Here is a 25,892-nt window from a genome sequence, read left to right on the forward strand (position 1 = left end):
TGAATGATATACGATATCCTCAAGTCAGAAAACTTAGAAGGTTGGTTCTCATACGTAAAGGAAAATCACATCTGCTCTTATTCATATCCACAAACGCCGGGCTAGCTCTATAAATGCAACCGGGAGACATATATGGTAGCAGCAAATAACAGGGAAGTGTACAGCGCGGGAATGATGGCGCAGGCAAGAAAGGGACATAGAGAAAACAAAATTATATGTATAAGGGTAAACCGGCCATGGGAATGCAGATCACGATTTGGTGGAATCAGAGCTACCATCCTCTGATTGCTTGTCGCTTGCTGGCTTGGACGTCTCGGGTTCGTTGGAAATGGTAATGGGCTTCGCTCGCACAACTTCGAGGAGTTTGTCACCAACCTCGCTGGCGCCTTCGATTTTGCTAAGTTTGCTCCGGAAATGCTCGACATCGGCTTGCATTCTATGTGGATGTTAGTATTAGCTATGAGTGGGAGTGTTTCAACTACTAACCTCTTCTTTCCAGCCTCCGTCTGTACATCTGCCTCCTGGAAGGCCTTCGTCCATTGATCACGGTAGCTGTTGAATACAGGTATCATGATCATGCTAACTGTCATGTCGGGAAGATGCTTGCTCAGGACCCGGTGGAGAGTGCCCGTCTCCTTAGCTAAGGTTTCCATATAGGGATTAACGGGAGGAGTCGTCGCTCCCTCGGAGTTCCAGTCGATCTTCTTCATCGAGTTCACATGCACCGAAGAGCGCGAGCCCATGATATCAACCAGTTTCTCGTGGATACCGCTCTGATGCTCCTGGCATAGTCGCTTCACTTTGTCGAACTCGGCCATCAAGGGGTTTGTCTGTCCGTGGCGACGGACAAATTCTCGCACATACGGAACCAGAGCAATAACGAAGCTCAATGCCTGTGAGGACAGCGCGAGATGCTTAGTTGTGATGTTCTTCAGTCCTGCGCTACGCGTGGCGCCGGCTCCAAGAATCAACTGCGATGACCGCGAGTTGAACAGTTTCAGAATATCTAGTAGGTGCGGCGCAATATCCTGGATCATACTGGGGATATTCGACATGAGGAAATCGAATTCCTCAATGCTACGCATCACGGCAACAGCAGAGTCAGGCAAAATGTATTTCTGCTCGTCGATGACCGCACTGCGAACCTTGGACTTGTCTGTCCCATTTTCAGCGCCAGTATCAGCAGGTTTGCCTTCGTCGTTTTGAGGACGTTCAGTCCAAATCTTAGAAACCTCGACCCAGGCGTCGATGTCTTTGGTACTTGCATCGAGAATCCTAGCAAGAATGGTGTTCTCGGTATCTCCGAAATCGCGTGCATCCCATCGATCGGCATCCATAACATTGACGATTTGATGCCGTTGACTATCACCGAAACGGGTAATAAAATCGTGGATTTGATTTCCGACTATTGTTTTCAGAGCAGTGCCACTGCGTCCCGAAATGGCCTCACATTCATCGGCGAACAGGCGATTGAGGGTGAAGTACCTGAGGAATTCCTCCTTAGAAAGCTGGGCGGTTTGTTCAGATCGTACTTTCAACACCTTTGTTATCTGGGATTGGGCGATATCAACTGCCTGACCAAGCAGACTCGACATGTCCAAAACCTGCAGAATCTCATCCTGCGCCATGTCAGACGCTGTCGGCCCGACCTGTGAAGAGTTTAAAGCTTGATCCATACTCTGCGGGTTGGGGCTTCGTGGTGGTGACCTTACGCCGGGCGAATTCCCCAACCCGCTAGCAATATCCAGAAGAACTTTGACTTGGACGCTGAGTCGCCTTAGTGATTCGCTAATCCCGGTGTAGACATTCATCAACATCGTATAAGCATCATCTGAGTCGAGAGCGCGAAGATTGCGCGCAAGGATTGATGACTTCTCTTGTTGGCTTAGCTGATGACCGCCATGTGTTGATAGCGACACCATAGATTCATTATCATCATCACTAGAACTAGGGAGGTGTTTGCGAATAAGGCCCTTCATTTCTCGTAAAACAGCGGTTTTGAAAGAAGTTGCAGCTGACATCGTATAGTGAGCACGCGCGAGTCCGTTGAGCTGGGTATTCAATTTGGACCGCAAATCATTATTGAAATTCATGTAGGCAGGCGATACTCCAGACCGCTGACCACCTCGCTGCCGCTGGAATGAGTTTCCCCAGCGCTGCAGGGTCACATTCGATGGCACAGTTTGAACGTGCTCTCGTAAATCCCCCAAAAGGTCATTCAAGAACCGGGTCTCATAGCCCATACCAATGCGTTGGCGGAGCTGTGCCAGGTCGTCAGATGATCCCTCAAGGGCCTTAAGGCCTCGTAAGTCGATAATGCGTCTAGGGGCACCCTCCTCGTCCTCCGACGCGGCACGGGTAGGGAGCTTTTCACCAGCCATTAGTTTTTCGACTTCCTCGAGTCTATCAGCAGCTTCCTCAATGTCGCCCTGCTCTACCAATCCTTCGCACCGAGACACAGATTCGACCACATCGCGAAGCTGAGCCACGGTGGCTCCCAGCATTCGTACATTTTCTCTTCGCCGTCTCAAATTGACAATTTTCAGACCACCTAGAGCCATTTCTTTGTCGATTTTCTGTAGGTCTTTCCTTAGTACTTGTATCCGGTTGACTGAGTCTGCGGCTTCCGCGTGCAATTCTCGAAGAGATCCTAGAGCAGTGAAGAATGATTTCGAGGCCGTTGAGATCGAGGAAATAAGATGGATCTCCACAGTATCCATATACCATGAAAGCTTTTCTTGCAGAATAGCATTTGTTGCTAGTGCTTTTCTTCCAGTTTGTACTGGCTCCGGAACCAATCCATTGGCGTGTTTGTCGTCTTTAGACGGCGGGCGAGGCGGGCGAATCACCTCTGATTTCTCGGATATCACGTCGAAAGTCCGAGGATTCTCCAGATGGAATCCCTCTTCGAAATAAACCGGAGGGATGGTGGACAGAGGAGTAACAGCTGGGGCACGACCGCGGGCACCAGAGGGGCGTCGGCCGCGAGTATCATATGGTGAAGATGATCTTGAACCGGTTGACATAACCGAAGACCTCCGATCTGGGGACCATGGCATTAACGAATCGCGATCGGAATCTGGCTTGAAGGCCTCCTCCCCAGCGCCTTCTTTCGATTGCTGAAACACATCGTACAAACCGCCTACTTGCGATAGATATGGCTGGAAGACCTTTGCATCCACGTGCTTGATGTTTGTGAGGGTCACTGGCGGGATATCGCGGGAGGACGGGGGTTTAAAGCCGGCGGAGGATGTGGCACTACCGGTCGTCATACCGGTGCGGATGATTGGAGGTTGGAGGAGGGTCGAAATGGCTACATGGGCGTTAACAGGTCATCGAGGGATTGAGAATTCCGAGGTCACAAACCATTCTGACCAGACTCTGCGACAGACTCTGAGATTGAGCCATGGTAGTGAGAAGACTCCAGGACACCTCCGATGCTCACGATCGAGCTCGCGGTTGATCCCCTCCTCAGGGGGAACCGCTGAGGGGCTACACGTGGAGATTCCAACTGAGTTGTTGAATAAGAGATTGAAGGCGACGAGACCCCAGACGCCAAGCTATCAATTGACTTTCGTGGACTGGTTGACGACATGGCTGCCACGAGCCGGATCGGACAGCCACCGGGGGAGGGTCGATCGTTGTGATGTTCCGCGTTATCTGATCATGACAGTGGATAGACTCCTGGCTGTAGAGCTGTAGCAGGCTCAGATACAGGGTGTAATGCAGATCAAGTCAGATTCTGCGATTCGCTGGTTGCAGAATGCCTGTGATGTGGCTTTGTTTCCATCAAGCTGTTCATGGCTCCCCAATCTGTCAATGCGCTAAACGCCGGGCGCTTCCCCGTGCTGACTCAGATACCTTCCGCCTGAGGCCTCACGTCTAATGCCTCAGGCATCTGCTGACTCAGAAACCACTTAACGCGCGAAACCTCGACGCGTCGCGTTGGTGCCACACTAACCAAAAGTTCTTGAAGCCTCCCTTCCGCCAAATCATCAACCCCCCAACCTGCCACATTTGCGGTCCTCTACACCATGGATAGACGCACCCCCTATACTTTGAGCGTACTTGCGCCCAGCACCAATGGCGCGGATGAAGATCGAACGACTATTCAAAATCGTCTCCGGGATTTCGTGCTAGAATTTCAGCTGGATAATGCATTCATCTACCGGTACGCATCCCACCGCCATGATGGTCCAGTAGAGACTAATTTATGATTAAATAGTGATCAATTACGGCAAAATGCCCTTGTGAAACAATACTACTGTGATATTGACATTGCCCATCTAATTTCTTACAACGAAGAATTGGCTCACAAACTCACCACCGAGCCCGGCGATCTCATCCCTCTTGTAAGTTTCTTATTCCGCGGATGTTGGCCGTCGCTAACTCAAAATAGTTCGAGCTGGCCCTGAAACAATGTTCTGCACGGATTGTCTACCCCGGACAGCGCGATATCACACTACCCTCCCACCAACTGCTTCTACACTCTTCGGCATCACACATCTCAATTCGTGATCTCAATGCCACCAACATCTCCCACCTCGTTCGCATCCCTGGAATTGTGATTGGAGCTTCGACAATATCTTCCAAATCAACAATTATTCACGTTCGTTGCAAGGGCTGCGATCACAGCGAAAACATCCAGGTCGATGGTGGCTTCTCTGGCCTATCGCTGCCACGCCGCTGCGGTCGACCCAGGATCGAAAGTGATCAGCCCAATGAGCAATGTCCCTTGGATCCTTACGTCGTTCACCACGAGAGATGTCAATTCGTGGACCAGCAAGTCCTCAAGCTTCAAGAAGCCCCTGACCAGGTGCCAGTGGGTGAGATGCCGCGACACGTCCTTATTTCTGCCGATCGCTACCTTGCCAACCGAGTTGTTCCTGGCTCCCGTTGCACAGTTATGGGAATCTTCTCTATCTACCAAGCGAAGGGTGTCAAGAAGGAGGCTGCTGTGGCTATCCGCAACCCCTATCTCCGCGCAGTGGGAATCACGTCCGACTTCGACCAGACAGCGAAGGGCGCCTCAGTCTTCTCCGAGGAGGAAGAACAAGAATTCCTGGAGCTCAGCCGGAGGCCCGACCTGTACGATGCCCTTGCTCGCAGCATTGCCCCGTCTATCTATGGAAATGCGGATATGAAGAAAGCCATCGTGTGTCTGCTCATGGGTGGCTCAAAGAAGATTCTTCCTGATGGAATGAAGCTTCGTGGTGATATTAACGTGCTTATGCTTGGTGATCCTGGTACTGCCAAGTCTCAGCTTTTGAAGTTCGTTGAAAAGGCTGCTCCCATTGCCATCTACACCTCTGGAAAGGGTTCATCTGCCGCTGGTTTGACAGCCTCCGTGCAGCGGGACCATACCACTCGCGAATTCTACCTCGAAGGTGGTGCTATGGTGCTTGCTGATGGCGGTGTTGTGTGTATTGATGAGTTCGATAAGATGCGCGATGAGGACCGAGTAGCCATTCACGAAGCTATGGAACAGCAAACCATTTCTATTGCCAAGGCCGGCATCACCACAATTCTCAACTCGAGAACGTCCGTCCTGGCCGCAGCCAACCCTATCTTCGGTCGATACGATGATCTCAAGACCCCCGGGGAGAACATCGATTTCCAGACCACTATCCTGTCCCGTTTCGATATGATCTTCATCGTCCGCGATGAACACGAGCGTGGCCGTGACGAGAAGATTGCTCGCCACGTCATGGGTGTGCACATGGGTGGTCGTGGTGTGGAGGAGCAGGTAGAAGCCGAGATTCCCGTTGAGCAGATGAAGCGCTACATCAGCTACTGCCGCAGGTATGTTGAGACTCATTACTTATTTTCGCTGCTATATTTATACTAACGTCCCGCCTAGTCGTTGTGCGCCCCGTCTCTCGCCCGAAGCAGCGGAAAAACTTTCGTCTCACTTCGTCTCCATCCGAAAGCAAGTCCACCGTGCCGAGATGGAGTCCAACTCTCGATCATCGATCCCCATCACCGTTCGTCAACTCGAGGCTATTGTCCGTATCTCCGAGTCCCTTGCCAAGCTTTCTCTCTCTCCTATCGCCACAGAAGCCCATGTGGATGAGGCCATCCGTCTGTTCCTGGCATCTACTATGGACGCCATTACCCAGGGTGAGGGCCAAGGCAGCAAGGAGCTCATGGAGCAGAGCAGCAAGATTGAAGATGAGCTGAAGCGTCGCCTCCCGATCGGTTGGAGCACAAGCTTGGCCACTCTGCGCCGTGACTTTGTTGATGGCAAGAACTATACCGAGCAAGCACTTAACCGTGCACTAGTGGTCTTGCAGCGACGTGACACCATCCAAATCCGTTCTGGTGGATCTCAAATCTACCGCAATGGAGTTTGATCTGTGACTTATTATGATTCTAATGTGTTTCTGTTGATACACCTGGTATGTGTGCTATGGGATGGGTTGTCGGTTCTGTGCATCTGTCGATCTTGTAAGGCATAGGAGTTTGCAAGCGGTGTTGGGCGTGTTTGATATTGGGGTTTTGAGTGTATTTTCAAAGATCAATTGCATATTCCTTTCTCGTTTTTCCAAGAATCCATCGTAAGAATCCATCGCAAGACATGATACCTTCCCTGTCGTGTGAAATAGCTTGTGAGCCAATCTTGTCTTTATTATGCTTGATTCCATCTTTATTTATCTCCACTGTACTGTCTCGTATAGTCTGTCAACCAGATGATTCAATTGTAAAGACCTAGTTGTAAAATATATATTATGGTGACTCTGTAGTGTAAACCTCCTCATATTCATTTTTCCCACAATTGAAGACAACATTTCAGACGATGTGTTGTCCACCTTTGACGATATGATCCACCTTATCCCTGTAGCCCCTCCAAAACCCCTCCAAGTCACAGGGCTAGCCTTATTCAGCCACAGATCCCCTCAACGCCACTGGTTGTGAATAACCCCTCCCCAATATCTCAACTGCCAAGGACTGACAACATGAGGCTGCATCCCCAAACTGGCTTGGCACTGTATCAGCCCCGGTCAACTGCATTGTCCACATTAGGCACCAGCATTTCTCTTCAGTCGGTTCGATACCCATTGGCTATCTGTGGCCCACGTCCTGTGGCTGTTTCCTAAGGCTGTCACGGAATCATGCGTCCTTGGCACACATGCACAGTGCAACATCAGGATATGTCGCGAATCCTGTGGCTGGGGACAGTGGGAGATGTCGCCATGCGCCACGATAACTGGGTATCAAGCTGATGTGCTCTGGACTCTTTCGTGCCGGATATCCCGCCAAGATGACAACCTCGGATGTTCATATTGGGTCTGATCGGTCTGATCCACATACTGACGTGTACGGGTGTTGTGGATGCTCCTGTCCTATCCTCTCCACAGCTGTCTACGGACTAACTCGCTAGGTTTCTTTGTCTTTGAAGTCGTCCCCGTTTATATGGAGTACAGTATCCCCGCTTTGCCAATGTCGCTCCTGCGAATGAATGCCCCACCTCAGCCAGCTGCCATGGCGCAATCGACATGCAGTCCGACGAATTAGTTGGGGACATGTGTCGGACAAGAACCGGGGGCTGCAGGATTCCTTGTGCTAGTCCAGATCGCGACTCGGGGCGTATTGGCCTCGCCAGATGGGGTATATAAAGAGAGTCCCCCCTCCCTCTCCGTTGACTTCCGTCATCAACGAAGTTTATGATACATAGTCTCTACACTCTTCTTATCATTCTTCTCTCCGACATCGACAATATGAGCTTCCATGAATCTGCTTCCGACATTGAGCTTGAGGATGGTCACATCCTCAAGGCTGTTCTTCGCAATGAGGATGGCGATGAGGAGGAGTCCACTCTCGATCTCAATGACCACATCGGAAATGACAATGGTATGTCTCCAATCTGTCCCCGCAGTCTATTCTGCATCCATCTCGTGACACTAGTTGTTCTAACTGATTTCTTTAGGTCAATTCCACTGGGACGGAGGCGACTTCCACTCCACTGCTGAGGATATCCGATTTGATCGCGAAGGAGACGACGGCGTCCCCATTCTGCGGGCTATCTTGCACGACGTCGATGGCGAGGAACACGATGCCGATATCAACCTCGCCGAGCGCATTGGGAATGACAATGGACACTTGGTCTTCAACTAGAGGGCTTAGACGGCTCTGAGCCTTGAGGGGGACTATCCTTGTCATTGTTGCTATTGTCTGGTACAATTACATACACATGGCACATCTCCAACAAGCTCCTGATGTTGTGCTGGTATGATGATTTATGGTAGATTATTTGGTTTCTGTGGTATCAATCCCATTACTATATACAGCTTCAATCCTTCCAATCGATGTTAATGATGTAGTGTAATATGTCTATTCTTTTTTCAGATACTCTTCCAAGTTTAACATTTCTCCAATAAATTCCCTCATCCCTTCATTGTCTCCTACTCCTCGATCATCTTTCTCCTCCATTTACTCCACAGCGACAAAAAAAAAGATCTCGCCTGTTGGATGCCCAAATCCCGAGTTCTCTAGGTTCGTCCCTTGGTTGACGTTTGACTCGTCCTTTGCTTTCGGGTCTTTTTACTTCCTAATTCAAGCCCTCTAAACAACATATCGCTGACCTTCCATCTCATCGTTTTTCAGTTTCATCGTCTGCCAACGGTCCGATATTTCACCGCTCTTTCTCGCGCCCTCGGTTATAGCCCGTCGAGTGGGTCAAATGTTCGCTCGACCCTCCACAACCTCATCTGGCTTCCCCGTGACATCGCAACCTCACCTTACCCTCCTCAATCCGTCCTATCTGTAAACACCACAGGCGACCGCACATTGGTGTAGAGCCCTATCAATCAGAACGGCAAGAGATGTACATTTGGGACATACGTCTAAACCCATATGATCTCCCTCTCAGCGTTGGTGTCACGCAAGCCAAATTCCAGGACTATTACCCTAAGTTTGAACTAGGTGGTCAAGACACTTGCATCCAGACCCTTGAGCAGTGGCGTAAAACAGTGCTAAAGAATTGCCGAGTGAATATACCTCGTGGCTAGCGAGTCCCGTGCTCGAAGCGCAGAAAACTCGCCGAGGTTCCTAGTTGAACGGGCTCCCGCCTCCGCTTGGTGTTCAAACAGCCCGTGGAATGTCAGTATCTTGCGCCTACCCATAAGGCCAACAATAGAAACTCTGAGTGTTGATGCCTATCTACTTGACACATGGTTCATAGAGACAGCTCCGCGCTGCGCTCGCCGAATCCACCATCCCTCCTCTCATTCTGGTCTTTATCAGCAAAGCTGACATTCATTGGTCAAGGGTACCAACAATCCTGATACCCAGGAAGTTCAAAAGACACAGTTAGCACCGCCTGCGTCTGCCTGTTTGACATAGGCTCTCTCCCCCAGATATAAGTGGATGTTCGATTAATACACACTTGACGTAAGAAATGAAGCAACAATACAAACTAGCATCGTGCACTTTCTTGTAAGGAGCCAACTAGATTCAACAACAAGTCAAATCATATCTAGCATACCTCAAACTATCAAAGAATTGGATGTACTGCATTTTCTTGTCGGCCTTTGCTACGGACGATAAACTGAATTGGGGAGGCGGCATATTGAGGCGGACTATGGGCAGGGTTTGAGGCGGATGTTGACCTTGCTACCTAGATCTGGGAGAGCAGAATGATGTTTCGATGCATTCTCATGACTCTAGTACAATGGCTGAGTCATGAAGCTAACTGGCCTGTTCATAAACAAATAAATGAACCAAGTATCAACTGGGTACTTTGTTGCCGACTACTAGTACTTAGTTCCGGAAGGACGAGATAACAACCCAAGTAAGTCTCTTTAGTGGCATGGTTGATAGGTTCGTCCGGTCCCGACTCAGTTTACAAAACACACTATGTCAAACGAGCATTGTTTTATGTTGACGTTGATGGCTGGATTAAAATAAGGCCTATACCTACGTAATGAGATATAGGTGTAAGAAAAGAAAAAAAATGTATATCGGAATGCCCCTTAGGTATGATCGCCTTGGCAGAATCCAGTGTCGCACCCTATTCGGAAAGCGGCGACCGATTCGTCAGGCAGGTGGGGGGTGGGGGGTGTATCAGTCCCCTATAAATAAAGTCACAATATTAATTAAGAGAGCTAAGCTGTACAAGGATGGGTTAATATTCAACGGTCTGTGCACCGTTGAAAATACGTTGGCTGAGGACGATAGCCCCCACCTAATTTTGATGAAGCTGTAGTTGCAATGCAGGCCACGCATACATACACATATAAGTTGGTCTAGTCGATACCCTGGCGAGTTGTCGTCCTCGACCTTCAGATGTGTTGTGGAAAACGAGTTTGGAGGTGGCAAAACAGGATCAACTGCTTTTAGAGGGAATTGTTTTTCTAGCTAGTGATGAAAAAGAACGAACATCATGTAGTTGCGCATATGTATTGGTCTCTTGGTTTATTCATGTAAGAAAGCCATCTCATTTGATGATCTTACCACGTCTGTGTACGCCTGACAAGACATCTGAAACAAATATCTGAAAATATCCTTAGAGTGTCCTTACAAGCAGCGTCCCTAATATTCTGTCGGACAAAATAGATCGGTTCATAGAAGTCTTAGGCCCGCAAGCACTTCGGTTTGATGAGCGGCCAACTGTTGTTGTATGAACCCAATGGAATCTGCTATTGGTTTGCAAAGGATCATACCACCGAGGGTTGGTGGAAAGCCACACATACTCCTTTCAGTGTTGACCGTCTGTCTTTCCGGGCCGTCCTTTAAGTAGAATGATTGTCGTGGCTTGGAAGATGTATGAGGAGCACTGCGAATGCGGACGACACTCTGGTAGACAGAGGACAAGGGGGTCAATTGACAGAAGGATGTGGGAACTGGATAGGCCTTGCGATTCGTACGATGCCTGATTCGATCGATGCACAAGGACGGCAAGACCATCGATGCCTCTTATTAGCCATTTTGTTAGCAGCCTCTCGCTTCAGCACCCCTGCCATAATCGCTTCAGATGCAGCCCATCGATATCCCAAGGGTTACCTCTTGAGTGCCAGATCTGCTAACGGGTGTGATTTTGTACGTTGCGTGCCCGAAGTTTGTTCTCAAACGAGTTGTCGTCGAGCTAAGGCACACGGTGATGTGGGGCCGAGAATTACGTTCCATGGATTCGATGTGGGTATTATGGCCGGGTGGGTCGCAAGCACAACGGCTCGTGATAGAGCTTGTTTCAAGTACCTTGCACGTCTGGGAGAGAGATTATCTCGACAGGGTCATGAATCATATGGTAGGCAAAGTAATGTAAAAGTAAAGAAAATAATAAGATCATAGAGAGGTTGAGGTACCATATACCAGTAATCGTGGCACGGCCCACCAACACTTACCAGGTGTTGGTGGGGATTTTATTTACAAGGAAGTGGGTTTATATATGTTGTATGTAGCTTCTAAGGTTTGCCCGATGTTTGTTAAGTATAACTGAAAGGTAAAGTTTTGTGTGGATACGCCCTTATAGCTCAGTGGTTTAAGTCTACGATATGTGGACTAAGCCCTGCAGTGATGTTGCGGACCAGGTCGTGAAAGGGAGGTCAGTTGGGTAATATGGGGGCTGCCTGGTTCGAACCCAGGAGTAATCATGCCTAAGGGGCATTCCACGCCCCTTTTTTTCTTTTTTTTCCCTTCATATATCATATATCTTATGCCTTATGCTACTTCACAGCTAATTAATATTGTGACATTATTTTAAACCTCTCTGTCTCCTTTTTCACGTCTTCAAGTTGAGTATGGTTCTACGGATGAAACCATTGTCACGGTTATCAGCATAGATTCTCCTTTTAGCTCTTAACCTCTCACGCTGGTACTCCTCACAAATCATCTTGTGGGAAGAACCTTCTTCACATCCCATCACCATTTTCGATACTGCATTTCCATTGTCGCCTAAACGACGCCTAGGAAATTATTAATAGGTTTGTGTTAGGAGAGGTCAACGTGGTGGACGTCGAAGTGCATATTGCAATGTGAGGTTGATTGAAGAGCTAATAGTTACAGAGAGACTAATAAATCCGACAGCCCCCACGTACATGAAACCATGGACTCGTGCCCCCCACCCACGAAGCAAACCTAGTTGTCGAAAAGGTTGTTGTAGCGTGCGATGGGGTTGCTAAGAGTATTAGCTGTAGTGGGTTTGTTGGTGGTAGTGTTAGCCGGAGTATTGACCACGTTAGCTGACTTGGCGTTGGTGGGATTCTGGAATCACTCCTCTGAAGTGTGAGACGGTCTTTTGCTGTTTGAAAGTGTAGAAGGGCTTTGGCTTGTTGCTGAAACTTTTCGAGAGTCTGTCGTAGCGAGCCGATTGTTGACGTGACGGGTGCGTCGAAGGAGAGGCACCTGCTATTGCGAGCATCGAAAGAGAGAGACACTTGTTGTTGTTATGGGGGTGCTAGCGCTTCATAAGGGCTGAAAACCTATACGCATTTGTAGTGACCATCGAGAGGGAGGATCCCGTTGAGAACGTTCGCTAGTGTCAAAGCTAGGTAGTTATTTGTGTGGCCTGGTCGGTTGGCCCGTCGCTGACAGAGGCGCTGATGAAGCGGCTAGGGTGCGTCGAAGGAGAGGCACTCCGTGATACCGTTTGTGGGTGTCCGTCGAGGTGGCCTGGTCGGTTGATCTCGATGGTGACGATGGTGATCCCAAATGTATTCTCCAGTGAGCAGTGAGAGGCGGTAGTTAAGTGGTAGGCATGGAGGCACCCAAGGGCGTTGTGGTGCTGCTTTATTATGAAGTTCAGCGAGGCGCGGCAAATGCTGAGCAAGATATTCCTCGGCGTGCAAGCTTAGATTTGGACTGCAGTCGACGAGAGAGATGTGACAATAATGATGGCAGAAGACCCTTCTCGCCTGAGCATAGACCGCCATCTCTGCCTAGGGGGTGTCGGTGACTGTCAGATTTATTAGTCCCTCTGTAACTCTCAACTATTCAATAAACCTCACATTGCACCATGCACTTTGACGTCCACCACCTAGACCTCTCCTAACAGGTTGTGATCCCCTGGATGCTCTATTCACTGTCCTCATCGTCATCCTCCGTCGGCGCCTCCATCGTCACCATCGTCACTGCCATTTGTAACTGGCAAGCGCTTGTGTCAGTTGGACTCTCAGGGAGTTCGTTCCCAACCACATTCGCCTCAACAAGACCCGATCTATTGGCATAGGAAGCGGAATGCGGAACAGGAATTTCCAGCTTTTTTCCTTTGGTTGCGAGTTACACAATCTCCCAAGGTCGACCATCCTATCAAACACCCTTGTCCAGGGAAGTTGCCCGATGCTAACAAGCCTTATGGTGCGAGTAGAGCTACATTTAAATGTGCAACTCCGCATGAATTGGTTGCTAATGCCGTCCATCCTCGTTATGCCTCCTGGGAGACACGTTATAATGTCTGGTTGAATGGACAGCAGATTCAAAGTTCTATATGCTGACCATGAGCAGTATCGGATCCACATATCCCGATCAGCAAGAGGCCATGACAAGCAATGGTGTACTGGTAAGTGATACATATGAAGGAGGGGACGAGTATGGCAGGTATAAACGCACCATGGACGGGAGTGCTTGTCTCATTTAGTTGAAGGACTGAAGACAGAATTGGATAGACCTGTTACACACTGGGCAGGCCCAGGGATATTTGTCTGCAAAGCAGAAATGAAGTCATTATAGTTCCGTACGTGCAATAGTGTAAAGGTCAGGCGATTTATAGGGCGTGGACGATATTTAATATAGGCAAATCAGGCGGCACTCTTGATCATGGATTCCCTCAGAGATTGCCTGGCGTGTATCTAGATCATGGATTCCCTCAGAGATTGCCTGGCGTGTATCTATGATTGATAACATTCGTGTAGGTGTGTGTAGTAGCAGGTGTCTCATCAATGCTCGATTTTTGTTTTGTTTCCTTTTCTTCCCTTCTTCCTTCTTCTCTCTTTCTTTTCCGCACTCCTCCATTATTTTCTCTACGTGTTTCTTTTTCTTCCCTTCTTCCTTCTCTCCATCTTCTCCGCGCAGACCGCTGAAAATGAGACGACCGGCGCTGGCCAATGGCCACATGCGCTCAGCCAGTTGCCCACCGGCAATCAGCAATGAAGTTGGCACCTTGAGCCAATTTCAAACCAGCCAGCCTGAACCGCCCTCCAGTTCAGGCGAGTCAGCGACCAGCTTGGCAGACTCGGCAACCGCACCGGATGAGTCGTCCTCTAATCTAGAGGAGCTTGAGGAGGGCGAGATCCCCTCCACTACCAATCTCGCTGAGTCGCCCTCTAATCTAGAGGAGCTTGAGGGCGAGATCCCTTCCACTACCAATCTCGCTCCCGTACCGGATGAGTCGCCCTCTAATCTAGAGGAGCTTGAGGAGGGCGAGATCCCCTCCACTACCAATCTCGCTGAGTCGCCCTCTAATCTAGAGGAGCTTGAGGGCGAGATCCCTTCCACTACCAATCTCGCTCCCGTACCGGATGAGTCGCCCTCTAATCTAGAGGAGCTTGAGGAGGGCGAGATCCCTTCTACCCCACCACCAACTACCAATCTCGCTCCCCCTCCGCCAAGTCCCCGGCCTTCAATAGCCCCACGACCCCGGAATTCACGCGCCCGAGTCTCAGTCGCCCCCTCACCTGAGCCAATCCTGGGACACTCCCAACACACGCCTGTACAGCCCAATGGTGGACTGGATAGCAAACGGAAACGTGCCTCAACCGATGAGGGACTTGCCGACCAGCCTCAGTCCAACAACAAGAAAAGAAATAAGCGGGACTATCGCGTGGATAGGACAAACTTTAAATACTCTGGGGAGTTAGGGCACGACTTCTTTGGGTTCATTTGCTTTGTCAATGACCATAGGGCTTGGGATATTGCGGATGGTATTCTTCAGCTACCTATTCCACAAAGCGTATCAAAGCGGCTAGTATACTTTTGCGATGCTTCTATCCGCTGTCTGTGTGGTGCGGCCGGAATTGTCTGGCCACGCAGCCTTGCCTTCAATGAATGGGAGGGGAAGGGGGTATTCTACCCCCTGAGCACTCACGATAGCGGCACTGTCGAGCTTTTCGCAATCGCATGCACGCTTGAACTGGCAATCAGCCAGATAGATGGAGAAAGGACAACTGCGGAGGAAAGGCTCCGTGGAGACAACGACGTCCTTCAGCGGAATTTGTCGCTCACCAAATCCCATCTCCATGGGATGACTAAGGAGGTCTTCGTCTTCACAGACGATATCAATGCTCTTAGACGCATTGGCGGGTCCGTGGCTTATGACCCAAAGGGAGATATGGCCAGCCACTTGGAGGCCATCGCACGCCACTCGGGGACACTCAGTAAGCTCGGCGTACACGTTGAGCTTCACCTGAGTCCTGGGCATTCCAATGTGCCTGGTAATGAGGCTGCCGACAAAATGGCCAAAAAGGCCCAGAATGAGCTGTTTGTCCAAACAGCAATCTCTTGGCCGGCTATGGAGTGGTCGGACCAAGGACAAGCCCCTCTCGACCTCCCCTCTCCCCTCTAAGCTTAATGCTGCAGTGATGAATGGTTGAGCATTAGGCGGGGAATACTGGAAAGCTAGTTCTTTGACAGTGTGCTTAGTTGTGAGAGTAATATGATCAAATTTTAATTTATGGACTACCAAACGTCGAGTCTCAGAGGATACGACCCGTATTTCAAAATCCCTCAATGGTTACACTTGCAGGGTACGAATTCCAATCCAGCCTAAAGGTTAGCGCTAAGGCATATCATCTAATGCAGGTTTTACTTGGCAGGCCTTGACTAATTATTCAGGATTGGTGTATTTACCGCCTTCTTAATCGGATGCGACACTGGATTCTACCATGCTTTCTGCCAGTGCAGAGTTTTCTGCCTTTTTTTCTGTCACCACTAAATTACTTAGATTACTTAGTAAAAAAACACGCATTTTGATCAGAAGAAATCACATATCTTCATTGATTTAAGCATTTATATACTCATACAGGTTGAATATGGTTCTCGTGTAGGTCCCCGCGCGAGATTTCCACGTCTTCGGCCCCGTCCTCGGCCCCGTCCTTCGTCTCGTGCACGTCCTCCGGTCTCGGTATCACTGTTAACACTCTCGGTACTTGATAAGGGGCTCGGCTCGCTAGTTAGCTCGGCGGGTAGAGAGGCCCGGGGATCATCTTTAGATCCGAACCGGATGGTTTACGGTTTGAAAGGCCTCAAGAGGCCATTTTCATAGCTGAAATGGGACCCACCCTTGAACGGGTGGTGGGACGCGTGGGTGCTCTAGTGGTCACGCTAGTCCATCTCCGGACTAGCCTAAGGCCTTATTTTCACTGCTATGTACTGAGTACCTGGATACTGTAAAGTACAATCCCAATTGCGTACATCGCGAAAAAAAAAAAAAAAAGTGCTAACAGCCCAGGATGTATTATGCATATAAATCATATGGCTGGATTGAAGCGCAAAAATTCTACCCCCTAAAATTAGCTAGCTAATGCCCTTCGACCATGTCGCAGACAACTTGGACTGTGTTGATTTACTTATTTCATCCACCGTTCTCTTCATTCTCCTCTTGAACTTATCGAGGCTTGTCGGCTATTCATTCGGACCAGTGCTCAACTGTTTGAGGCCAGAGGTCAATTGGCTCAAACCAGATATTGACTTTGTTATGTCAGTCACAGATTCGTTCAGCCTAGGGGTAGACCTCCTTAGGACGTTCCCAATCTGGTTCAATATGTCATTTTTCTCCCTTACCAACTCATAATAAACATGTCACGCCTGTGAGGTTAAAATATGGAACAACGTAACTTAAGTTGGAATGGAATAACCATGGCGCTAGATTAAGCAAAAAGGGAAAGAAAAAGAAAGAAAAATGTACAGAGTAGAAATTCCCCTGGTTGAAAACTCTGGGATTCGAACGCAGGCCCTCACTCCCACACCGCTCTCTATCACGGCTCATACTATTAATTAAGAAAGCTGGGAAGTAGCATAAGACATAAGATGTAAGATAAAGGAAAGGTAAAAAAAGGGAAAAAAAGGTGTATATCGGAATCCCCTTTAGGTAAACAAGACCCCTGGGGTCGAACCAGGTTTGGTCCGTTACCCAATTGACCTCCCTGTCACGACCTGGTCAACCACTACTGCAGGACCTAGTCTACATATCGTAGACTTAAACCACTGAGCTATAAGGGCGTATCCACACAAAACTTTACCTTTCAGTTATACTTAACAAACATCTTTAACTGCAAATTGGGACGAGGTACAACATGTCTATCGATCGACTTATTTTCATATCTCCAGTATATCTCTAAATAGATTACCCCCGCACATATAATCTCTTAGAACCTTCTAAAAATAATATTCTGGGCCCAGTAACACATTACGTCAAAGGTGGTACAGACTAGGAGTAAGTACCTCAACTGTATTGAAACTATCAGTCGTAATAACCTTGGAACTACCTCAAGCATCAACCTACTTACACTTATATTGGTTCAATGCGGCTGAAAAAGACACCATTGCCATCCGTACTAGAAATATCAGCTTAGAAGTGGTGAAAGAAATTACAAGGGCGTCGAAGCGCATCAGGTGTAGGTGTAATATGTGGGTCGACAGCCAGGTAGTTCCGTGGGTCCGATCTATGTATCTGCAAGGTAAACCGAATTTTATTTTGACAACGTCCACATCTAAAAGATTCAAGTATACGCACTCTCCTCTTTTCCCTACTAAAACTGCTTTAATATTGATTTCACTCGAGAGTACCAGTGAGAATATGTCCACTTGTAATTTAAGTTAAACGTAATGAAGAGGGAGGAATTCGGACGATAGAACTCACCGAAGACAACCATAACAAGCCTGGATCCTCTCGCATCCCTAGTAAGATAAAGAATAGATATAGTGAAGTGAGGCAGTAGTGATATGAGTGAAAATAGACTAGAAACCTCCCTTTGTGGGTCCAATACATGTTGAACTGCACTTAAGCCCCGGTCATACTGGAATCCCGGGCAACGAAGCTATAGATAAAGTGGTAAAATGGGCATAGTCTGCGCTTCGGCATCAGCGTACGGCCGACTATTAAGTCGGCCAAGAACCAAACAGAGAAGACCTCGGAAAACTTTGTAGATTTCGTTTTGTGATAGTGTTGCTGAGTTATGTCTGAATACGACCAAATCCCGATTGAAGAACTAGCAAATATATTGGTGTACTACCATGATGACATTGGCCGTTATGCCCCTTCGCACTTGACCCACTCAATGGTCGGCCAAACGCTGATGCGGAACCCAAGACTGGGCCCGTTTTGCTACTTTATCCGTTGCCCGGGATTCCAGTATGATATTGATGGCGGTATCACGGGCCATATGGCCGTCGATTTGAGATGCAAACCCTGTGAACTCCTGGCCGAGCTGCCAACAGAACCTTTCGTCTCGTTTTGTTCGGTGCTTGCTTTCTGTTTCTTGCTACAGACGGATCGAACAGTAGCGTGTTTTCGCTTGCCATTGGTCGCTGAATCGCCTGCATTCGAGGGCGGTTCAGGTTGGCTGGTTGAGAATTGGCTCAAGGTGCCAGCGTCCTCATTCAGACCGGAAGCTACCTCACATGTGTTGGAGATAGATCTCCACATCGGGGATTGGCATTTGTGGGCTGGTGGTAGATTCTCTCATCGTACTAGTCGCATGCCCTATTTCATCGCTGATTGCCGGTGGGCAGCTAGCTGAACGCATGTGGCCTTTGGCCAGGGCCGGTCATCGCATTTTCAGTGGCCTGTGGACTTGTCTTGATATGAATAATCTTTGAATGATAGCGTGAATGAGATGATTAGTTGCGGTAAGATAACACGCAGAGAAAATGGCGGAGGAGCGCGGAGAAGATAGAGGGCAGAAGGAGGAATAGAAGAAGAAGAAAGTCGCAGAGAAAACAATGGAGGAGCACAGAAAAGAAAGAGAGAAGAAGGACCAGTGAGAATATGCCCACTTGTAATTCAAGTTAAAAGTAATCAATAGGGGGAACTCGGATGACAGAACTCACCGAAGACAACGCAACAAGCCTGGATCCTCTCGCATCTCTCGCAATATAAAGAACAGACACAGTGAAGTGAGGCCGTAGTAAGTGAGACTCGATACGAAAGTGAGGCCGTAGTGAGTGAGATGGAATACGAAAGTGAGAATTAAGTGAAAGATAGACTAGACCCTTATGTGGGTTGGATCATGGGAATACCCCAATATATGTGCTAGACTATACAATAGGAGTATTATTTGCTAGTCTTTCAATCGGAATTTGGTCGTATTCATACATAACTCAGCAACACTATCACAAAACTAAGTGTACAAGGTTTTCCCTTCGTGACTTTACAGGGCCTGCCGAGGTCTTCTCTGTTTGGTTCTTGATCGACTCAATGGTCGGCCGTACGCTGGTGCCGAAGCCCAGACTGGGTCGATTTCGCCACTTTATCTGCAGCTTCGTTTCCCGGGATTCCAGTATGGCCGGGGCTTAGGTGCAGTTCAACATGCACCCCGAGCTCACTAAGCGTCTTCGAGTGGCGGCTAATAGCTGCCAATTGACTAGCAATACCCCCACTGGGGATATAAGACACTCTCCCATCAATGCGTTTCAGAGCATTAACATCATCAGTAAAGATGAATACCTCTTTACTCATTCCATGAAGATGCGATCGGGTCTGGTTCAGGTGGCTTTGGAAGAATATGTTGTCTTGAGGTTGATTCCGATCAACATCTGCGCGGGGCTCCTCGATATCCCTAATGGCCATCTCTAAGGTACAAGAGATGCCGAAGAGCTCCAGGATGGCCGTGCTGTCAATATCCACGGGGTAGGGAAAGCCCATCCCCTCCCACTTGGTAAATGTGAAGTCTTTTGGCCAGACGACGCCAACTGTACCACAGAGCGACTGTATGGATGCATCACAGAAGTAGACCAGTCGCTTGGAGACATTTTTTGGAACAGGAAGTTTAAGGATATTGATGGCGATATCACGGGCCTCATCGCCGTCGATTCGAGATACATATCCAGTGAACTCCTGGCCGAGCTCCCAACAGAACCTTCTCGTCTCGTTTTGTTCGGTGCTTGCTTTCTGTTTCTTGGGTGGGAGGAGGCCACCAACGTATTGAACAGTAGTGTGCTTTTGCTTGCCATTTGGTACACAATCGACTCGGGCATCCACCTGTGGGCGCTCTTCTTGGGTGGACTCAGGGGGCGGGTTTGCGGATCGGACGTACCGATCCGGGTCTCCCCAGGGTGCGCGGCGCGATCCATCTGGGTAAAATGCACCATGCTGGCTGTTCAGGATAGTTGGCAAAATATCCTCGTCGTCAATTTCAATGGACGGGATTATGGAATAGGGAGGGCTCGGGGCAGTTGGGTGTAGGTCTTCTTGTTTCTGGTCGCCAGACTCGACTTTCGTGGTTGCATGCGGGGCAATATCAGTTGACAAAGTTTCCTCGTCCTTTATTTCAACAGACGGGAGTCGGGGATAGTGAGGAGGAGGGGGACTTTCCGCGATTTCTCCTTCTTCCAGCTCCCCATCCTGGAGTTCTGTGGTTGTGACCGGGGTATGTTGAGCGGGTGGGTGACTCAGTGGAGTCTCTCCATCCTTAAGCTCAGTGGGCGTACCCTCTTTTGTTCCAGGTGGAGGGGGAAGCGTTGTTGGAGGGTTGTGCGATCGTCGGAGGTCCCAATCCTTATGGATCGGGTCCGAGTGGCATGGGATCATGGTTACTGTCGGATTCAACTTGTAGGATAGTGGGACTTGAGGTAAATGAGAGAATCTTATGGGAGGTAGAATTGTGAGGAATGCAGAGATTGAGGAGGAAAGAGGAGAAGAAAAGGATCACTTGTCACCAAGCTATCAGTCGACCCCTACAGATTTACCTAAAAAGCATTGCTTACAACAGGAGCTACGCTATAGCATCGTGGGCCCTTAGATGGGATGAATTGTTACTAAGTCGTGTCATTAAACTGAACAAATTCGATTGAAGAACTAGCACCGCATGATTATATTGTACTCAATTGTAAATTGAATTGAATCTAAATCGAGACTAAAGTGAATCTGAAGTGAATCTGAACTGAATCATCTTGTAGACAGTTGAAAAAGGAATAATTCAACATCATAGCTATACATGTTCAATACAATACGCTACTATACAAATTGAAATTAGAGTATATGTTTCAATAAGGCGGTGATGAAAAGGTGGTGAGGTTCATTTCTTTTTTACTCCTTGCACTTCATTTATTCGAACTGTAGTATAAAAAAAAGTTACTGATTAATATCTATATTTCTCAGATAGAAGGAAGTAGGTGAAGTCTCAAATATATTGGTATAACAAATATATGGGGCTAGGTGTTTGTTAAATTTAACAAAATGGAAGCATTTTGGAATGACAACCCCTCATAGCTCAGTGGCTTGTTCTCCGGAATTTGAGCATCCTGTATAGCTATGGTTGGCCAGGTCGTGACAGGGAGGTCTGATTGGGCGAGTAACTACGTGCGTTCGACCCCGCGAGTGAACTTGCCCAGGGGAGGTTCATTTTTTTTTTGGTTCCTGACACTTTATTTTATTTTGGATCTATCTTCACTTATTCTAACCTGCAGTACAAAAATAGATCCTGACTAGTACTGCTATGTGTTTCAATCAGAAAAGAAGAATTTTGAGTTCTTTTGAAAGTAGGAGACCACTGTTCGATTTTCCAAGTATGTAGTATGTTGTATGTAGTCAAAATAGACGTGGCTATATACTGTAGATCGGATCCACAGAACTAGTGATGTCGGACCCACATATGGCACCTCCCGAGGTCCGATCTGCCCCGCCTAAACGTCATTCCACTTCAACAAATACCCGACCGAAAGCTTCAGAGTGTCACCTCTCCGTTGCATTCATTGCATTGGCAATTCTGGAATCCGCGGGATTTACGTTGCCTCCAAACTACACGACTGCGATACTCTCTCCATCTTCCCAGCCCGACCCAAAGACACACCCAGCCCCCGACCTACGATCCAGAAACCGAACCAAACCTCCTTCTCCACCATGGCACCTCTCATCCGAGTCATTGGATCCCTCAATGCCGATATGGTCTCAGTCACACCCCGATTCCCAGACCCAGGCGAGACAATCACCTCCTCATCCTACTTCACCAGCGCGGGCGGCAAGGGCGCAAACCAAGCCGTCGCATGCGGACGCATGTCCCGAGCCAAGCCAACAGGCACCACAAACTCCACAAGCGACGTCAATGTCGAGATGATAGGCGCAGTAGGAGCCCTGGATGGCCACTTCTCCTCCTTACTCAAGCCGACCCTCGAGAGATCTGGAGTCGATCCGACTCGAGTGAAAGTCATCGAGAACGCATACACGGGTGTGGCGGTGATTATCGTGGACTCGTCAGCCGGTGGCGAGAACCGCATTCTCTTCTCGCCTGGTGCAAATTACGATGGCATGCAGCCTACCCCGGATGTGCTGGGCATGGCGCTAGCGGCGCCCGTACCCGATGTCATTGTTATGCAAGGCGAGATCCCGGTCGACACGGTTACCGGTATACTACGTGAGATAGCAAAGCACAAGGCCAAGTCTCGCGCTGCTGGGAAACGTGGCATTGAGTGCGGTCCGGATGTTATGCTTAACCCGGCACCTGCGCCGCCCGGTGGTTTGCCCGAGGATGTATACGCTGCTGTCGACCATTTAATCCTGAATGAGACAGAGGCCGAGCTGATGACTCCGCCTGTGGAGCAACTGCTGCGCACTGTGCCGGACGCAGAAGATTTGGAGGAGAAGGAGAAGGTCGCTCGCTATTTCCACAAATTGGGTGTCACCTATGTCTTAATTACGTACGGGGCGAGGGGCGTTTGGTACAGTGCCGCCGATGGCGGCTCGTCTGGACCCAGTGACGGAGTACAGCGCTTCACCAACGATATTCCAGCTGCCCCTGTCCGTCGGGTCTTGGATACTACTGGCGCGGGTGATACATTTGTTGGCGCCTACGCGGTCAGGGTGGCGCGATGGCGCGAGCAGCGTCGCGTGGAGGGCAAGACTGGACAGAATGTTGCGGATGGTGAGAAGACCTACCGGTACAAGACTCTCATGGACGAGGCGATGCGTTTTGCTGCCCGCGCCTCGGCTCGGGCTGTGGAACGTCAGGGTGCCATGGACAGCATTCCTTTTGAGGATGAGATCTGAGGTAATTTCTATGGTAAGTCTGCGATCATATACATTATAATATCACGAGATACTTATAGAATGTACGGATTATCACGGTCGGGATTTCCCGCCTGTAGTAGAATGTCGACGCGATTATACGTCGATGGCGCAATGGACAGGCTCTCAGCTTTCGCGAGGAATGCAACAAGGATCAATATGCCGAGGAATATAATCCGAGCCCACGAGGAACAGGGGGCGCAGGTGCCATCAAGCCTTGGGAACCCTGTCCATGTACTATCCCTATTAATAACCCTCCATCATTCTACGCCTTGAAACAGCCTCTAGGGGCGAATTCCTACTTTAGACCACCTGGACAGCCATCCCGGAGAACATTCCCCAGCCTTGGGTGTTCGACACCCCAGACACCTTGAACCCTTCCCCTGAGACGGAAACCGTACATTGTTTCACATTCACCTCAAATCCCAGCAGGCCCCGGTCGGCCTCTGCATGGTTTCATCCGGTAACCTGAGACCGGATGGGGCATAGCCAATGGAGACAGATGCGCTGGCAGAGTTTCATTAGACATTTCATGCGACATACTTTTAGTGCAATTGTAGACGCTGTTGGTCGCGAATGAGCGCACAGTGCGCAAGGAAGAGATGTGAACGCGAAGTCGCGTACGAATGAACGTGCAAGATGTGGAGGACGTGATGGACGTGGAGGTATTTGGTACTTACGCGATGTATGCGCTAGTAGCGTGATACCAAGTACTCGGTACTTAGTTTAGGCTGACTGACGCGTCCAAGGGATACGCGACATGCAGTACTCAGCGGGGGGGTAATTGAACTTTTGAACTTTTGGCCCCGGTGATTTTGGTAATTGATTTACTTCTATGGACAATTCTAGGGAAATTAAATTAGGAATAGACAACGTTGTAGGACAATGGCACTGTGATATGAGTACATACAAAGTACTCCGTAGATCATACAGAAAAGCGCGTATGTTATAGTCGATCTGCATATTCCCATTGTTCCGACACGAGACAAGAATGAAAGTCAATTGGATTGTGCTGGGAATTGCAATAAACGCCACTTTTCGAATTGGCAAGACCCTCCACAACGTGAACGCGACGCGCTTTTACGGAGTATGCAGGCCTTGAAATACTTCCCTTCGCCCTCCATTTGTGACTCCTCATAGTCCTCTGCTCCTGCTCCTTGCCTCTAAACCCTCTATATCCTAAGCTCTTTATAACGTTCACGAATTATTATATCTACCTCTATCGCTGCACGTCTTTTACCTCGAATCATCCATCCCTTCTCTCTCTCTCTCTCTCTCTCTCTCTCTACGGTGTCGACCATAATCCACCCATTCCTTTCATTTATCTGAACTTCATCCGACCAATTCCTATCATTCCTATCATTTTATTTCATTTTGATTCATTTTGATTCATTTGTCTGACACAATTACCTTTTTTTTCTTTGAATCGTGCGATCGGCCTGTCTAGTGCCTATTGTAGACCGCCAATCTTCCCAAGGCTCCCCCCCACTTGGCGCTGACCAAAACAAAACATCCCTCTCTCTCTCCCTTCTTCCTTCACCATGGCCACTCTCACTATGACTCCTACTCGTCAGCCTTTGGGCTGTTTGGACATGCCATTGATGCGATCAAAACTTAATCGTCAGAACCAGCAAAATGGTACGTGATGATCCATGTTTTGATGTTCCCAAGATGGCTTAGCTCACAATTCCAACCAGGTGCCATGTCCGTGAAGTCAACCCCAATGAAGAACTCAATCTTCATTGACGCCAATTCCGAGAATGTCAACCCAAACACCTGCTCAACAAAACGCAAACGTACATTCGAGGATGACGAGGACAAGAGCGCGTCCAAGCCCATCAAAACATCCCGCATGGCTCTTTCCACCCGCATCAACATCTCCCCTCGTCTCTCGACCCCTTCGAAGATCCCCTCAATTACAACTCCCAAATCAGCTCCCATTCTCAAGCCCGCTGGTCGCTCCCCACCACCCAAGTCCAGCAAGTCAGCCACTCGTCGTTCGCTCATCGCCAAGCCCCGTTCAGACCAATATAGCAAGCGCGGCGTCGCTCGCCCCTTCTCTCTTGCCTCCGTTCTTGCCCAATCCACAACTCCCAAGCCTGCACCTGCACCCAAGACCCCTGCCTCATGGTCCTTCGATATCTACGTCGACGCCGAGCAAGAAGAGATGACAAACCTCATGCAACACTCGACCACCGTCCTGGATATCAGCGACGACGAGGGGAAGTCTGACACCTCTGCCCGTGGAAAGGAGAACGTCCCCCCTCAAGAGCTGGGTATCGAACTCCCCCAGTCCACTGCCACCATTCCTGCCGCTGCTCGCAAGTCGCCAAAGATGGATGAGCCCCGTTCTCCGCTCGGTGAGCTCAATGCCGCTGAATACTATGCCGAGGACTGCAATGCCTTCTCGTACGCAATTGTCTATGATGATGAAGAGCATGTGCGCGAATTCAAGAAGCCCTCTTCGCCTCTTTCCCAGAGCCAGGAGGCCCTTGTCACTACCTCCACTGCTTCTGTTTTGGATGCTGTTACTCCCGCCCCTGCGGAAACCCAGCAGCAAAATCTCGAGGACTCAACTGATACCACCGAGTCTTCTCTTTGATCTGCCTACTCGTCATTCTTTTCATCTGCATCTGCATCTACATCTGGCTTAGTGGCGCTGTTCTTTGGCCTGGATTTGGTCCCCATATCTATACCTATTTGCTTCATTCTTTGGTGTTTGTCTTTCTTGCTAGGTGTT

The 25,892-nt window shown here is 49.0% G+C and overlaps 7 protein-coding genes across 7 annotated transcripts; 5 read left to right on the top strand and 2 right to left on the bottom strand.

The window, feature by feature from the left end:
• Positions 1 to 249: 249 nt before the first annotated feature.
• On the bottom strand, positions 250 to 3,667 carry N7516_001782 (vacuolar protein sorting-associated protein 54; the record flags this gene model as incomplete). The annotated part of the gene is made up of 3 exons (XM_057214502.1): positions 3,367 to 3,667; positions 487 to 3,313; positions 250 to 436 (listed from the first exon to the last, which is right to left on the bottom strand). Exons 1-3 carry the CDS (start codon positions 3,593 to 3,595, stop codon positions 250 to 252), a joined length of 3,243 nt encoding a protein of 1,080 aa, XP_057076385.1. The 5' UTR covers positions 3,596 to 3,667.
• Positions 3,668 to 4,034: 367 nt separating this feature from the next.
• Positions 4,035 to 6,353, top strand: N7516_001783 (MCM DNA helicase complex subunit MCM5; the record flags this gene model as incomplete). Its single annotated transcript, XM_057214503.1, has 4 exons — positions 4,035 to 4,171; positions 4,226 to 4,352; positions 4,400 to 5,802; positions 5,861 to 6,353. 4 exons carry the CDS (start codon positions 4,035 to 4,037, stop codon positions 6,351 to 6,353), a joined length of 2,160 nt encoding a protein of 719 aa, XP_057076386.1.
• Positions 6,354 to 7,664: 1,311 nt separating this feature from the next.
• Positions 7,665 to 8,115, top strand: N7516_001784 (CVNH domain-containing protein; the record flags this gene model as incomplete). The annotated part of the gene is made up of 2 exons (XM_057214504.1): positions 7,665 to 7,851; positions 7,928 to 8,115. The coding sequence occupies 2 exons, from the start codon at positions 7,665 to 7,667 to the stop codon at positions 8,113 to 8,115; spliced, it is 375 nt and encodes a 124-aa protein (XP_057076387.1).
• A 5,902-nt stretch (positions 8,116 to 14,017) lies between these two features.
• On the top strand, positions 14,018 to 15,496 carry N7516_001785 (uncharacterized protein; the record flags this gene model as incomplete). The annotated part of the gene is made up of 1 exon (XM_057214505.1): positions 14,018 to 15,496. One exon carries the CDS (start codon positions 14,018 to 14,020, stop codon positions 15,494 to 15,496), a length of 1,479 nt encoding a protein of 492 aa, XP_057076388.1.
• A 3,849-nt stretch (positions 15,497 to 19,345) lies between these two features.
• Positions 19,346 to 20,680, bottom strand: N7516_001786 (uncharacterized protein; the record flags this gene model as incomplete). The annotated part of the gene is made up of 1 exon (XM_057214506.1): positions 19,346 to 20,680. One exon carries the CDS (start codon positions 20,678 to 20,680, stop codon positions 19,346 to 19,348), a length of 1,335 nt encoding a protein of 444 aa, XP_057076389.1.
• A 1,311-nt stretch (positions 20,681 to 21,991) lies between these two features.
• Positions 21,992 to 23,134, top strand: N7516_001787 (ribokinase; the record flags this gene model as incomplete). The annotated part of the gene is made up of 1 exon (XM_057214507.1): positions 21,992 to 23,134. The coding sequence occupies one exon, from the start codon at positions 21,992 to 21,994 to the stop codon at positions 23,132 to 23,134; it is 1,143 nt and encodes a 380-aa protein (XP_057076390.1).
• Positions 23,135 to 24,693: 1,559 nt separating this feature from the next.
• N7516_001788 (uncharacterized protein) lies at positions 24,694 to 25,754 on the top strand (the record flags this gene model as incomplete). Its single annotated transcript, XM_057214508.1, has 2 exons — positions 24,694 to 24,790; positions 24,850 to 25,754. 2 exons carry the CDS (start codon positions 24,694 to 24,696, stop codon positions 25,752 to 25,754), a joined length of 1,002 nt encoding a protein of 333 aa, XP_057076391.1.
• Between the last annotated feature and the right edge of the window lie 138 nt (positions 25,755 to 25,892).

Source organism: Penicillium verrucosum (assembly GCF_028828655.1).
Source record: "Penicillium verrucosum strain IBT 35672 chromosome Unknown utg000001l_segment0_segment0, whole genome shotgun sequence".
In the NCBI taxonomy this organism is placed as follows: Eukaryota; Fungi; Ascomycota; class Eurotiomycetes; order Eurotiales; family Aspergillaceae; genus Penicillium; species Penicillium verrucosum.